This window comes from Vulpes vulpes, chromosome 7, assembly GCF_048418805.1.
Source record: "Vulpes vulpes isolate BD-2025 chromosome 7, VulVul3, whole genome shotgun sequence".
Taxonomy (NCBI): domain Eukaryota; kingdom Metazoa; phylum Chordata; class Mammalia; order Carnivora; family Canidae; genus Vulpes; species Vulpes vulpes.
The window spans coordinates 6,581,207-6,597,313 of record NC_132786.1 but is presented as its reverse complement, the minus strand read 5'-3'; the positions used below and the strand labels follow the sequence as shown (position 1 = coordinate 6,597,313).

The 16,107-nt window shown below is 43.8% G+C and overlaps 2 protein-coding genes across 3 annotated transcripts in view; one reads left to right on the top strand and one right to left on the bottom strand.

Annotated features, from left to right (window-relative positions):
* Window positions 1-16,107, bottom strand: part of KEL (Kell metallo-endopeptidase (Kell blood group)) — a 437,477-nt gene that overhangs the window by 387,002 nt on the left and 34,368 nt on the right. For both annotated transcript variants that reach the window (XR_012002430.1, XM_072762819.1), the window contains one exon: window positions 11,321-11,448. The gene's annotated coding sequence lies outside the window, so the exon portion shown is untranslated. The remainder of the gene's footprint in view (window positions 1-11,320; window positions 11,449-16,107) is intronic.
* On the top strand, window positions 6,635-7,555 carry TAS2R40 (taste 2 receptor member 40). The gene has a single exon (XM_026018317.2). The coding sequence runs from the start codon at window positions 6,635-6,637 to the stop codon at window positions 7,553-7,555; it is 921 nt and encodes a 306-aa protein (XP_025874102.1).

Here is a 16,107-nt window from a genome sequence, read left to right as displayed (position 1 = left end):
TGATTTTTTTTTTCTTTAGCCTGTCACTGCTAAATCTTGTACCAAGTTCAACAAGAACACAGAATTCAGCCTTGACTGGTAGCCTTGACTAGGAAGTGATACTTAGTTTTCCTTTAATAATTGAGAAGAGGTGTTTACAAATGTAGGCATTTTCAAAGATTTTTAACAATCATTGCACAATTGTTCTGACAGTTGCAGGAGTTTGGGTGCCACCATGCTCAATATTCAGCCTTGTATCACACTGAAGATTACCTTCCACACTGTAGGTATGAAGACATGAAGGGGCACTGGGCAGGGGGAGGTCACCTTCACAGAGCTGGAATCAATAAGCCACTTGGTAAAGTCAGCATTTGGCCTAACAGAATTTCCACCAGGGGCTCAGACCATCAGTTAGAGTTCTAGAACTAATTCTAGCACAGAAAAGATGACCAAATAACACTAGGCCAGATATCTTTCTCCATAGTGTTTTATAGCTAAGGTGAATGCCTTTGCAGGGCATTCAAAGTGTTTGCCAACCCAAAAGGCCAATTATGTGATAACAATCTTTGCTGCTTAGCATAAGCAGAGATTTTCTTTCCCAAGTGATGAGGCATGAACTCATTTCAACAGCTGTACACCTCTCCTTAGCTTCAGCGCTGGCTGAGCCTCCCCACCTACGCGCAGTGAGCAAACTGCTGTGCTTTGTGTCCCACTCATCCAATGGTGCCTGCCACGCTCCGTGGCCCAAGCCCCAGGGGAGATGCAGCTAACAGGTGGTAAGCTGTGTCCATGATGGGTCCATTTATAACTTCCAGAAGAAAGCAGTTCCTGCTGAAAAGTGCAAATGAGTAGAGGTGAAGTTGTGTCCTTGCATGACTTGCCAAAGGGAACTTAAATTTTACTGCAAGTCCAATATTAGCACCCCATCTATCCCAGGAACATCATCCACATGAAATTGTTTGAAAGTTTCCTCTGTTACAAAAATGAATTTCTTAATTACTTCCTTGTGTTGTGCCTGTCATGGGCACACTGTCTAAAATATTTTCAGTCGTATAAAAATTCTCAAACCCACAGCGAATAAATAGAGCTAATTATTACATCTAAGTATTACTAAATATGTACCCTCATCAGCTGCAAAAGCAAATGTCACAATGTTTAAGACTTCCTTCACACAATTTTCCTTTTAATTTCCTTGCCACATTTCTAGTGCATTGAGCAACAGTGTCTCTGGTTACACTTATATTTGCACGTGCTTCTATCTTGTTTCAGGACCCACATTTCCACCACATTCAATAGACACTTTTTTACAACTTGCAATATGTGAAGAATGTCATGTCCTGGGTGGATTTTTCACTTTAATACAGAACTGCTTATTCTATTAACAATCCAAACAAATCTTGTTGACTTTTCTGTTCTCTTTGCAGTTCATTAGGATTTGGTCACATGTCTCCCACATCCCTGGTCTTTGTTCTTATGGTGATTGGTTTCTGTTTTTTCTCTCTTTTTTTTTTTTCTTATTGAAGTTTGATTTGCCAACATAAAACACCCAGTGCTCATCCCATCAAGTGCCCTCCTCACTGCCCGTCACCCAGTCATCCCATCCCCTTGCCTGCCTCCCCTTCCACTACCCTTTGTTTGTTTCCCAGAGTTAGAAGTCTCTCATGTTTAGTCATCCTAATTTTTCCCACTCATTTTCCCTCTGTTCCCTTATAATCCTTTTCACTATTTTTATATTCCCCATATGAGTTAAACCATATGATGATTGTCCATCTCCAATTGACTTACTTCACTCAGCATAATACCCTCCAGTTCCATCTGCATCGAAATGGTGGGTATTTGTCCTTTCTGATGGCTGAGGAATATTCCATTGTATACATAGACCACATCTTCTTCATCCATTCATTTGTCGAAGGACACCGAGGCTCCTTCCACAGTTTGGCTATTGTGGACATTGCTGCTAGAAACACTGGGGTGCAGGTGTCCCAACGTTTCACTGTATCTGTATCTTTGGGGTAAATCCCAGCAGTGCAATTGCTGGGTCCTAGGGCAGGTCTATTTTTAACTCTTTGAGGAGCCTCCACACAGTTTTCCAGAGTGGCTGCACCAGTTCACATTCCCACCAACAGTGCAGGAGGGTTCCCCTTTCTCCACATCCTCTCCAACATTTGTGGTTTCCTGTCTTGTTAGTGTTCACCATTCTCACTGGTGTGAGGTGGGATCTCATTGTGGTTTTGAGTTGTATTTCCCTGATGGCCAGTGATGCGGAGCATTTCCTCATGTGCTTGTTGGCCATGTCTATGTCTTCTTTGGTGAAATTTCTGGTTGGTTTCATAACGGCTGTTTTCATACATTACATCCTTTGCCAAATAAGCACATAGGAGAGGTCTAGTTTATAAACTGGAAACCTATGACTCTCTACATCTATGTTCCTTTTCCTCCTTGTCATAGAGATGTGAGAAATATTTGCTTTTCTAACACCATCCAGTAGAAGTGACTTTCACAAGGCAAAAACTCAGTTTTGTAAAACATTATAACTGTTCCCTGTAATTCAGCCCCTGGATCTGACCCCCTCCACCTGGTGGAAGAACATGTCCTCAGTCTTGTCCAGGAAGTCATTCAGTCACTTCCAATGAGGACATTGAGTGGCAGGGTTCCTATTGTCCCAGAATTGGCCCTGGAGCCCATACCATAAACCAGGTGGGTAAGCACCCCTTGCCCTGCTGCCACTGCAATTGCAATGGGGAGCTTTGGACATGCCATTGCTTAGCTTTTCTCCAGAACAATACTGGGGCTCTTTGAGGAAGGGACGTGGGTACAGATGTTTTTTAAAGCCCTGCAATGTGAATGCAGGCAATTCTGGTATATGCACCAGGTTGAGAAGGATAGATCTAAAGCAAGCAGCCAACAACAAGGGCTAAATACTGACTCGCCAACCTTACCAAGAAGTGACGATGCCAGCTCTACTGTAACTAGTGGCAGCCCGCCATCTATGCCTAGACTCAACAAAACAGGAGGGAAGGGTGACTGGAACTTGTAAGAACTGACTCCAGTACTGCTGCAGAGCCCTCTAGAGCTCCCATGTGCTCCTCAGGAGACAGCCAGTACTTGATGCCTGGCCTCCAGAGCCACATATGGCCCGAAGGTGTCAGGGCAGCAGCAGCAACCACAAGAGGACACATTTACTGCAGCAGCCAGTAAAATAAAGAGATTTTAAAAAAAAATCTGTTGCTTCTCCCACAGCAGCACCCTGGAAGAAGAGATAGGTGTCCCAGACCCATCAGGTCCCCCTCCGACCCAAGCAGATAGGGTCTCAACTCAAACTGTGCTTGGGGAAAAGGAAGATGGTAAAGGTTTAACCCACACATGAAACCAAACTGGATTAAATATTAGTAACCAAAAAAGACTAGAAAAGATGAAATCTGCCCAAGATGTCACTTCAGGATGGGAAAGGAGTGTCAGCAGTACAGAGCTGGAAACTATGATTTAAGGAAAGAATCTTGGTTGTGTTTATCCTGCTCAGTGAGTTCACACCACTTTATAAACCAATCATACTTCAGTGTTTTCTCAGTCATACTAGGTTTAAACACTCTGATTACAAGATTTTCTCAGGATTTCTCCTTCCTGTCTTCCAGGAGGTGACATCTATGTTCTGTGGGCATCAAATAGACTTCGTGAGAGGTGAGGGGTGGGGAGCCTCTTCCATGGCCATTCCTCTTGCATCGGCTTCATCCAAACCCAAGCTTGCAAAGCCTCCTGGCTAACCACTACACCCCTTTGGAATTCACTAACCCTACCCCCTCAACAAATTTCTAAACCCTTTGTGTGAACCCAAGGAAGGCTTAGCGGCTGTCTCAAGTGTACTTTGGGAGACTCAGGAGCAATCCTGCAGCCCCTCTGCCTCTGCTACCCCATGCAGCCCTGTGGTATGCCCTATGCAAGGCAGGATATGGGATCCCTTTCACAGAGATACTCACCTTCTCCAACTCTTCCCTGCACTTCTCATCCCTCCCCAACTAGGAAACCTTCCTAGTCTACATGGCAGTGCTTGAGAGAGAAGTGAGAGGAAATGGTTCCCCTTATCACATATTCTTCCAAAACGGACCTATCCAACACCTGTACCAAACCTTTTGAACCCAACAGCCAAATATATGAAACCTTTGGTCTTTGGTTCTCCCATGAGAGTTTCCCTAAAATAAAGGAGATTCCATTCTAGCTCTCCAAATGAGAAATGATTTACAGACTAAAAAATGAATTGGCCCCACATCCCTATTAATATGGCACCTGTTCACCAGCCCCCACTGCTCTGTCCTATTAAGATCAGAGAAAAACGTGAACGAAATCCAATAGAAGAAGGTACCAGAACAGCAGAAATCAATTATGTGCAAGGAATTTAGGGAGATATTTATCACGAACTTATGTAAATTGAAACAAAACACACAAATAGATGAGTTTGGTGCACTGGAATTAGTGAAAACTGAGGATAAACACTACACTCTATTATTTTTTTAAGATTTATTTCTTTATTATATAGAGAGAGAACAAGAGCTAGGGTAGGGGCAGAAGAAGAGAGAAGGAGAGAATCCCAAGCAGACTCCCCACTGAGCACAGAGGCCAATGCTGGGCTTGATCTCACAACCCTGAGATTATGACTTGAGCTGAAATCAATAGTCCAACGCTTAGCCAAATGAACCACTCTGGCATCCCAATATCACTCTTTATTTGTAGAAGTAACTGAAATTGGTTCTCGCCGGATGTGTAGAACATGTCAAGTAATCTTATTGTTTCTTGTTTCTGGCCATTGTGAGTAAAGCTGCTATGAACACTCTTGTACAAGTCTTTGTGTTGACATGAGCTTTAATTTCTCTAAACAATGTTTTCATAATTTTTCAATATATTGCCTTTTCTGGTGCTATTTTTGCACCAATATGATTTAATAATAGAAGGCAATTTTATAATAAAAATAAATCTCTGACTTTAATTTGATTAAAATTAATTTGGGAGTGGGTAAATGCATTTTCATCATCTCTGCACTTCTAATATAAAGGTTATAACAAGGCAGGGGTGCTGGGGTGGCTTGGTCAGTGAAGTGTCTGACTCTTGATTTCCACTCAGATCCTCATCCTCAGGGTCGTGAGATTGAGCCCTGCTTTGGGCTCTGCACTCAGAGGGGAATCTGCTTGAGATTCTCTCTCTCTCTCTCTCCCTCTGCCGCTCCCTCTCACTCACACATGCTCTCTCGCTCTCCTTCTCTCTCTCAAATAAATATATTTTTTTTAAGTTATAACAAGGCCATCACACCAGCACGAAGCCTCAGGGTAAAGAAAACACTAGGAGTTGGTAGATACTGTAACAAACTGCAAAGTGCACACATACTCTGTTTTAAATGCACAGCCACTGTTCCACATCAACCAATTGACCATGCAGCCCCAATATTGCCCGATCTTCTCATTTTGCAAGGACAGGATTTTTGTGCATATATGCAATCTCCTAAATTTAAATGTTGACCAATAAAAAGTATTAAGCACTGGTAGGCTAGTGCTGTCCAGGGTTAGGCTGTACAAGATAAAATATAACCACAGGTCAGATTTGGCCCAAGACTCATTAGTCTCTAGCTAAGATTTTGGTTCTCCATCTGCCTATGAGCAATATGAACTTTTAGCTTTTTAAAAACACAACATGCCTGGGCCCTATCTCGGATTCTGACTTACTCAGATTCTTAGATCAGGAATGAGTCTCCGGCACCCACACATTGTTTGAAAGTGCCAGAGTTCACTCTGTTTCACAGTCAGGATGAAGAAGTAAGGAATTAAATTTCAAGTTAACAGTGTTTGGTCACATGTCCCAAATTCAGCACTGTGTTCAGACTGTCACTTTCCTGGCCTAATTCTACCTATTTCAGAGTTCAAACACTGATAAGCATATCAGTAAATTATAACTGGTGATACACACACAAATAATGAAACTGTCACAAGGCAGTTTCTCTTGTCTTAATTAACCCAAATGGCATCAAATGTTGGCTCTTCTGTGCTTGAGAACATTGTAATAGCTGACCTTTGTGGAGGAAACTTGATTCTAAGTAAAAAATGTTCTGATACAAGCTGATGGGAATTTTATTCATGAACGTGCTAATAAACATAAGGTAAAAACATTTCTCCACAAATAAGGGAGAAAAGAAAGGAAGCAGGAGAAGGCAGATCAAAGGAGCTATTTTTAAAGACAACTGAGCAGGTAACAACAGGTCTTGTGAGATGAATACAAAGGTATGGAGACAGTACAATCCCTAACCTGGGACTCTTGTCCATCAGGTGAGTATGGGTTTAAGGTTAAGGTAGAAAGATACTGTGGTAGGAACCTCTCTCAATTTTTTCCCAAGAGGCTCCTGCAAGCCAGAGGCAAATGGGTCTTTATGAAAAATGGAGAGAACCAGTAACAAGATCCTTTCATCATTTGCATTTCAAGCCTCTGACTTGTGGTCGTGTGGCAAGCAAATGAAGAAAAATGAAATAAACATTAACGGGGGTGGGGGGCGGTATTTACAATAACATTGAGTGAGGGTCAGAAGGCAACAGAGCAAGTACTGGTCCTTGGCATGGAAACCTGAAAGTCAGGGACAAAGAGAATAGCCACAGTGAGCACAGATGCCACGGATAGAGACATGTCCAGGTTTAAAATCATCCTCACCTTGGTGGTCCCCGGAATAGAGTGCCTCACTGGCATCGTTGGGAATGGCTTCATCACAATCATCCATGGGGCCAAGTGGGCCAGAGGCAAAAGGCTCCCGGTCAGTGACTGCATTCTGCTGATGCTCAGCTTTTCCAGGCTCTTACTGCAGATCTGGATGATGCTGGAGAATATTTACAGTCTACTGTTCCGGGTCACTTACAACCAAAACACAGTGTTTATACTCTTCAAAGTCACTGTCATTTTCCTGAACTATTTCAACCTCTGGCTTGCTGCCTGGCTCAACATCTTCTATTGTCTGAGAATCACAAACTTGGCTCACCATGTGTTCTTCATGATGAAGAGGAAAATCACGGAGCTGATGCCTTGGCTTCTGGGACTGTCACTGTTCATCTCCTTATGCTTCAGCTTTACTTTCTCTACAGATATCTTCCATGTGTACGTAAATAGTTCCATCCCTATCTGCTCCTCCAATACCACTGAGAAGAAGTACTTCTCTGAGACCAATGTGGTCAACCTGGTTCTTCTCTATAACCTGGGAATCTTCATTCCTCTGATCACGTTCATCCTTTCGGCCACCCTGCTGATCATCTCTCTCAAGAGACACACACTACACATGGAAAGCAATGCCACTGGCTGCAGGGACCCCAGCATGGAGGCTCACTTTGGGGCCATCAGAGCGACCAGCTACTTTCTCATTCTCTACATTTTCAATGCAGTTGCTCTATTTCTTTCCATGTCCAACATCTTTGACATCAACAGCTCCTGGAATATTTTGTGCAAAATTGTCATGGCCGCCTACCCAGCTGGGCACTCAGTGCTACTGATCTTGGGTAACCCTGGGCTGAGAAGAGCCTGGAAGAGGTTTCAGCACCATGTTCCTCTTCACCTGTAAGAGCAGACTCTGTGACTGGAACCCAGAGTACCACACGACTGGTTCAACCAGTTCTGCCTTTCTCCACTTAGACTTCTCTCCTCATCCATCTTTTCTGCCTGAATCATGCTCTGATACTTCTCCTCAGGTAACCGGACCCTTCTCAAATAGGATGCTTACTTTTTAACATGAGATTCTAAGCAAAAGTAGCTAAGCCACACTAAGATGGATTTGTGAAAGCTTTTGGATCTATGCTGATTCATCTCGTGCCCTGTGTTCCACCCTGCATCCTCCTCCCCTGAGCCTGAAGGAGAGGATGGCCAGATATCTCTGTTTGCCTAGGATGATTTCAGTCTGTGCCTCTTGTCACTCAGCATCCTTTACTTCTCAAGCATACCTTGGTCTGGATGAAAAATGACATGGCCACCCTACTTAAGGCACCCTACTAACCCACAGTGAAAAAACAGGAGGGCTAGTGACAAGCATAGTATGCAATCAAGAGGCAGAAAGGAAATGGGAATACTGGGACGCCTGAGTGGCTCAGCAGTTGAGCGTCAGCCTTCAGCCCAGGGTGTGATCCTGGAGACCCGGGATCGAGTCCCACATCGGGCTCCCTGCATGGAGCCTGCTTCTCCCTCTGCCTGTGTCTCTCTTTCTCTCTCTCTGTGTCTCTTATTAATAAATAAATAAAATCTTTAAGAAAGAAAGAAATGGTAATACCTACAGGGAAAAGGGATTCCAGAAAGAAAGGCTGATCAGAATTATCAGATACCACAGAGGTTTCAAGAACGGAGGCCACGTATACTATTAGAGTGACAGGTGGCATTCAGATTGCAGAAGTTTCCAGAGAAGGTGAGGAAAACAGTGGGGGAGTTTGTAAAGACCAACAATTGCAGGACACTCTCTGGAGAGAAACATGAATTACAGGGTGGTGAGTGGGATAAGTATATGGTCAACTGAATGCTTTATTTTTCCAAATGGTAAAAGAGACAAGGGCTGAGGGCAAGACTGGTGTGTGCAGCCACAGAAAGAAAATAGAGTCCAGAGTAAAGGAATGTCTATGTTGATGTGCTCCTAAGTCTGTGGCAATGCAAAGGCGTCTGTTTCTGTCATTGTCTTTGCTAGGTGCCCCCCAGGGGCGCGGGGCGGGGAAGAGGAGGGTAAGTAAACATTCGAGAAGGAAAACATCACACTTCACTGTCACTCTTCAGAATGACGGCATCGGCATTGCCTCAAAGGGCACACAGACAAAATAACACACCCCACTCCTAGATATCTTGGAACCAGAAAGTTAGGAATTGGGGGGTTTCTTGTATTTGGTGTTTTTAAAATCAGAATTACTGAGGAAAATGTGAAAAGAAGACTACTGAGGCATCAAGGCTGCCAAATGAAAATGTAAGATAAGTAACAAAGACTAAATGCTGAGCATCTGGACTCTCAAGCACATTTTTCTGAGAAAATCCCTTACATCTGTGAACAGCAAAAAATTACATGCATACACACACACACTCTCTCTCACATACATCTCTGTATAGTTCCAACAGCACAGGATTTATTCAAACTAGAAGGGAAAATATTCATGAAAATACACATTTTCCACAGTTTTCCTAACTGACATTTATTTCTCTGACCATTTAAGGCTGGTTTGGTTATTAGGATAAGATAAACCAGATTCTGAAGTATCATTCCAGCTCCTAAAGAATAAAGAAATATACTTTTCCCCAATACATGCATACCTACCACTGAAAAACAGAGAAAAAAAGAAAATTGATTCAGAGCCACCATATGATTTTTATGAACAATGCCAAGATAACAAACCATATAATCCCTCCCCGTGCTTATTATGAAGAAATATTATGTTGTTGTTTGCAAAAGCCAAAAGCAGCCAAGAGCTAACAAGAGCTTTGAGGATGGTGATGTCCATACTGTAGTTGCCCTACCTTCAAACAGATAAAGTTCCCTCCAGTTCTCCCACCTTGCTTCCTTCCTTGCTTCCTTCCTTCCTTCCTTCCTTCCTTCCTTCTTTTCCTTCTCTCCTTCTTTTTCTTTCTTTCTGTACAACCCACCTAAATTCCATAATGGACCAGAACACTCTATCTTCACATTGGTTGGCCTTAGAGAGAAATCAGAAGTCCTAAAGGATCTGCTTTGCAAACCCTACATGATACCCCTATACCCTGGGAGAGGTTTGAAAGTTATGGTGTGATGGGTTCCTTTACCCACAAAGTCACTCCGGACATTCATCCACCACATGGAGCAGCAGGGGCACTTCAGTTGTCATGGGTCTCCAGTGTGGAAGGCCCAGTACAGGTTGAGGTGTCTCAAACCTGGTTGAGTCCTAGTGAAGGAAAACTAGAGTAGAAGCCAGGGCCAACCTAACAGCTGGGATATGAGAAGCACAAAACTGTCCCACAACACCACACAATCTTTGCCTCCTAACCCCTCAGTGTCTGCTAATTCCACTGTGGTTCCTGCTTTTCTGGGAGTGGACTCAGCAGGAATTCTCTCGTATTTTTCTCTTACACATTCTTTACTCTGGGCTGCTAGGGCACAAACATATATTGGATAAGGGAAAAGGAACTACACACTCAATCAAGGACGTGTCTTCAATTGGGAGAGGGGAGCAGAAATGAAGGGGGAAATTGGGAGCAATCATGGCAGAACTGAAAGAGAGAAACACTGAGAGCCCCATTTCACTCCTGTCTCCCTTTTCCCTCTGGACAGAGGTAGACTCCTTAGGAGAGAGGTGGGAGGAACAGAAATTCCTTGCATGCCCAGAAAGTTTGGTTTGCAGGAGAAGGAGTAAGGATAAACGAGCCAGGGTGCCTGTCCTTAGTGTTGGAAGGCTGGGGGACCTCTCTGGATCCCTTTGCTAGATCAGGAACAGGTTGCCATGGAGAGCAGAGGCAAAAGTCAGAGGAAAATGCTCATCTCCATGTCCTTTGAGGGGAGGTAACATGTTATGTGGTTAGAAACTTCTATTGGTGGAAGCAGGACAGAAGCATTTTAGAGCCTGGGATGTGGCCCAGAAGGGGCAGGCTGGGGCAGCACAAGAGGTGTGGGGTGGAAGGCCAGAGCAGAAGATCTGGAAAGGGAAGGTGTGAAAGTGCCAAGTGCTTGGCCAAGCTCCACTGGGAGAAGCACTCTACTTACAGCTCCTGCTTGGCCCTTGGGGGCGATCCCTGCAAGCAACAGAAGGTCTTCCAAGAGCTTTCTAGAGGAACATTCCTTGGTGGGGCCTTCACAATTCAGACTACCAGACAGCACAGGTGCTCCATGTCTGCAAAGCCTGCCGGTCAACCAGCCTCACTGAGGTGGGACCGGATTTTTTATAGTTTCTTATTTGTCTCTCATTTGGTTTTCCTTATTATTTTTTTTAATTTTTATTTATATGTGATAGTCACACAGAGAGAGAGGCAGAGACATAGGCAGAAGGAGAAGCAGGCTCCATGCACCGGGAGCCCGATGTGGGATTCGATCCCAGGTCTCCAGGATCGCGCCCTGGGCCAAAGGTAGGCGCCAAACCGCTGTGCCACCCAGGGATCCCTATTTTTTTTTTTTTTAGCAAATTTCCTAAATTTTCTTTTTTAGCAAAAGTGTCTTATAAATGTTCTATCCTCTCTCAGTTTTGTCAGGAGAAAATAAGAGCAAAGTGGTTTTGCAAACAGTTGAAAAGACAAAGAATCAACGATACCTTGGGTTTGGGTTGGGTTCGATTGTGGCAGCAGCAGAGAACCTGACCCAAGGAAAGAATTCCAAGGTGGATCACTGCTGGGAAAATCTTACCTCAGGCAGCTGGCCTCTCTTCTCACCACACAGTTCCTGGAGTCACAATGACTTCAGTTTGGGTCTGGGCTCTGCTACTTCCTAGTGTTTGCAGGTTGTTGTTCCTTTCTGAACTTCAGTTTCTGTATCTGTAAAATGGGAATAGTATTAATAGTACCTCTCTCCTAGGATTATCGATCCCTGTAAGAAATGAGTAAGATTAAAACACAGTGTAAGCTCTCAGCAAATGATAGTTGTTAACGTTCTAAAGGGAAGGGATGTAAGGCTGAGAGGCCAAGAGTATAGAATGAGGCTATTCAGAGCAGGCCAGATGTGAAAAGGCCCAGGACTGGACTGGAGGTGCACAGAGGGTTTGGCTTTTTTAGAGAAGCAAAACCTATCCCAATCCATAGCAGCTCATTATCCCGAGAGGTGTGGGGCGGGAGAGAGGGGAAGGAGGGCAAAGGAGGGGAGGCCAGGGTGCACTGAAGTTTTTGGCTCCCATGGATCCTTCTGGCAACATCAGAAAGACATCTAGTATTCCAGGGCTGAACCCCCTGGTGATTTTGAACAAGGTAGGGCACTAGGTCAGGGGCCAGCAAACTTTCTGTCAAGAGCCATACACAATAAATATTTTAAGCTCTTGGGCCACATGCAGTCCCTGTCACAAGTCCTCAACTCTTCTGTTGTAAGCACAGGAGCCACCAAAAAACAACATGTACATGAACAGGCGTGGCTGAGCTCTAATAAAATTTTATTTACAGACACAGAAATGTCAATTTCATATCATTTTCACACATCATAAAATATCTTTTGATTTTTTTTTCAACCATTTAAACATGTGAAAAGCCACCTTAGCATGTGGGCTCTACAAAAACAGGCAGTGGTGAGTCAGATTTGACCTCCAAGCCACAGTCGACAATCCCATCCTTGGTACTTTCTCCAGACCAAGGGGGCACCAAAAACCACCACCAAACCCCAGCTACCTAAACCAGAGACACCTGGCATGATCATTTTGCCATGATTTGAACATGACAACTTTCCAAATATCTCTGCCACTTTTAATTCCTCCAGCTTTGGTCTACCCCTTGGTGATCTCTACACCATAACCCTTTATTTGATTTTTTTTTTTTTTTTTGTGAGAAACAAACAATGAGTGCTCTAATCTCTCTCTCCTACCACAACCATGCTGTTAAGGACAGACACAGGGCCCCAAAGATACCACCGTGAAGCTACTCAGTCAGTAACAAGGAGTAAAAATCATTAAACAGATTCCTACAGGGTCCTCAGGAGCATTTGGAGGGCTATGTCTCTAGCTCTGAAATGATCACTCTCCTACAGACTCCCACTGTGAGACTGGACACAGGCTGAGGGTCCCTGGGTGCTGACCCAGCAAGGCAATGGTGATATCTTTGTGTCCTTTTGGTTGTTTTTTTAGCCGATGATGGGAAATGTCTAGAGTTAGTGTGGCACATAGTAAGAACCTAGACTTTGGTGTCAAAAATCTAGATTCAAGTCCTCACTCTTAGGTGATCTTTGGAAAGTCACCAACTCTGGTTTGGCCTCAGTTTCCCCATCTGGAAAACAGTGATGCTCATAATATCCACTTCACAGGGCTGTTCTGAGGTTCAAAGGAAATAATACATACATGTGTAACTAACCACAAGCCACCGTAAGAAGGTGAGCGTGTTTATTCATTCAATGAAAGTGTATTGAGAGGGCTGCTCACTGAAGGAGATGCTGAGCATTCAAAGGTTAATACAGCTAAACTGTCGATCTCCAAGGGCTCAGAAGGGAAAAGAACAATTCATTTAATTACACAGTGGGAAATACAATAGTGGAGGTCCATGTACCATGGGGTCAGGAACATACCTCAAACCACAAATGTTCAGTTTCCAAAAAGAAAATTAAATGGGGGAGCCTGAATGGATCAGTCGGTTAAGTGGCCAATTCTTGATTTCAGTTCAGGTCTCGATCTCAGGGTCATGAGTTCAAGCCCTATGTTGGGGTCTGTGCTGGGCATGGAACCTATATATATAAATATATATAATACATATAATATATAATATATATAATATATATGTAATAAATTTTAAAATAAAATGAAATTGTTGGGGCTCCAGAGTGGCATAGTTCCTTAAGCCTCTGACTCTTGGTTTCAGTTCAGGTCATGATCTTGGGGTCTTAAGATCGGACCCCATGTCAGGCTCCATGCTCAGCTTGGAGTTGGCTAGGGCTTCTCTCTCCCTCTCCCTGCACTCTCTCTCTCTCTCTCTCTCAAATAAATAAATCTTTTTTAAAAAATTAAAACTTGTTCTGCTTTATTTCTTTCTGGGATAGAAAAATGGGAACTCAGGACAGAACTCTTCCCTCTCAGTCTCACTGGACCAGTTAGGAAAGATCAGGACTGAGAGAATATTCCACTGAGAATCCTTAGAAATCACCACGACCAGAGGATGCAAAAGAGAAAAGAGTCCCAACACGTCCAGTCCTCCTTAAGGAAAGCTGCTGTTTGCATCCCCTGCCTAGAGCCCTCAGAGACTATAGATAAATCTGTGTTTTATTCAAACCAGACGCTGAATAATAAATTATGGCTGGTGGCCCTGAGTGCAGCTGGGAACAACAGCGACAGAATGCTTAGCAGGGAGGGGGTGGCAATTTGATTCTCTGAAGACTGGAGACCTCATAGGATCCTAGTCTGGTTTCTTGTTCATCTTACTTCTCAGTGGAATAGGACCTGACATTCACATTCTATTCATGAATGCACAGAGAAAAAATTGTTTGCCTTTGGACTCAAAGGCCCAGAAAAATGGCCTCGAAAACTCAGTCTAGCCCCCTTGGAGGTTGTGGTTGTGTTTAATACAGGGCCCATGGGCAGCCCAGGTGGCTCAGCGGTTTAGCACCACTTTCAGCCCGGGGTGTGATCCTGGAGACCCGGGATCGAGTCCCACGTCAGGCTCCTTGCATGGAGCCTGCTTCTCCCTCTGCCTGTGTCTCTGCCCTCCACCTCCTCTATCTCTCATGAATTAAAAAAAAAAAAAAATACGGGGCCCTCCAACCACTCTCCACCTCCTCCCAGCCACCACCTGCTCCCCAAAGAACAATTGCAAATCTACCTGGAGGACTCTACGGAGGCAGGGAAGGGGAACTGGATTTTGTGTCCTTTGCTGAGGTTGGAAATAGGAGGAAACATGACTTCACTCCTATTTCCACCCCCCCACCCCCCTTGGGCTACCCCAACTGCCTGCCCTCATAGTGCATGGATCGTGGATTCCCCACCCCACCTGAGCAGGTCCTGACAGGCAGTGGCATCAGGGAGGAGAACTGAAGGAAGCATGCATTTTCTCTGCACTTATGGAGTGTTGGAGATATCAACAGGAGTAGATTACGTCAAAGGTAAGCTCTGGCCATAGAGTAACTGAGGTACAAGAAAGGAAAGGCCATATGACTTTTCGGGTCTCTGGCTGAGGTGTGCCTGAGCAGGGCAATGCTCCTACCCAACTTCGGTGAATAAACCCAAAGTCCAAACTACAAACCCGAGAGACTATACAGCCTGGGATCTCTGTGCTGTTGGATGCAGCCTTCTGACAAATAAAGACACCCCAATCATATTGGATCTTTCTAGTCCCTAAAATCCTTAGCCAAGGACTTCATTCACACTGCAACATAGCCAATGCCAAATAGACTCAATTAATCAGTTAAATAAGATTAGCTATTAGGTTAAAATTACTTGCTCTGGAGTATATAAGTTTTCTATTTGTTTATGTTTTATATTTGTATTTTGATTATTCAGCCTCATGTGAAATTTAATATAGGAAAATATATATAATAAAAAAATTAAATACTTCAGGGGATTGCTTTAATCTTTTTATGAACTAGTCAAATTATTAAATGATAAAATACCTTTGCCTTTGCAGTTTACCTTTTCATGAGTTACTCTAATTTCTAAATCTGTATTCTAACATCTGAAAGTATTAATGCAATTACATTTTTGTCACTGGTTAATTATATGTGATGTAAGCTTTGAATTTGGTTTTCAAAGGCTGAGTAACTGAAGAATATATCTGGCAAGTCCTCATCTGAAGAGGTCATCCACAACACCCAACTCTACAGCCTGAGTCTCCACCCTCTCGGGTCCTCTATGGCCCGGGGCAACACAGACTATACAGACTATACCACCTGTTTAAAAACTCTCCACCCCTGGCTTCTGTATCTGTTCAGCTGCCTGGTCTTTATCCTATTTCCTTACCATCAAGTACTCTAATTAAACAAAGAACTCACTCACAATTTCCACACTCTACCACTAAGGTGACCAACCACTGAGGTTTTAAAACCCAAAATCCTACATCTCAGAAAACCCTGTCTTGGGCAAACTGGAGCAGTTTGTCACCTGAGCACCACTCAAATAACTGAAGTTATATTCAGACTTCAAGTACTATCTTCCTTTTCTTTTTTTTTTTTTTTTTAAGGATTTTATTTATTCATTTGAGACACAGAAAGAGAGCATGAGCAGAGAGGAGAGGCAGAGGGAGAGGAAGAAGCAGACTCCCCCCCGCCCAAGCAGGGAGCCTGACGCAGGGCTGGATCTCAGGACCCTGAGATCATGACCTGAGCCGAAGACAGACACTTAGCCATCTGAGCCACCCAGGCGCGCCCCTAGATTTCAAGTATTGCCTTTCTTTTTTTTTTTTTTAATTTTTTTTTTTATTTAATTATGATAGTCACAGAGAGAGAGAGAGAGAGGCAGAGACATAGGCAGAGGGAGAAGCAGGCTCCATGCACCGGGAGCCTGATGTGGGATTCGATCC

Bases quoted from the DNA above. Each gene is read 5' to 3' on its own strand.
- TAS2R40 (XM_026018317.2), top strand. From the start codon at position 6,635: ATGTCCAGGTTTAAAATCATCCTCACCTTGGTGGTCCCCGGAATAGAG.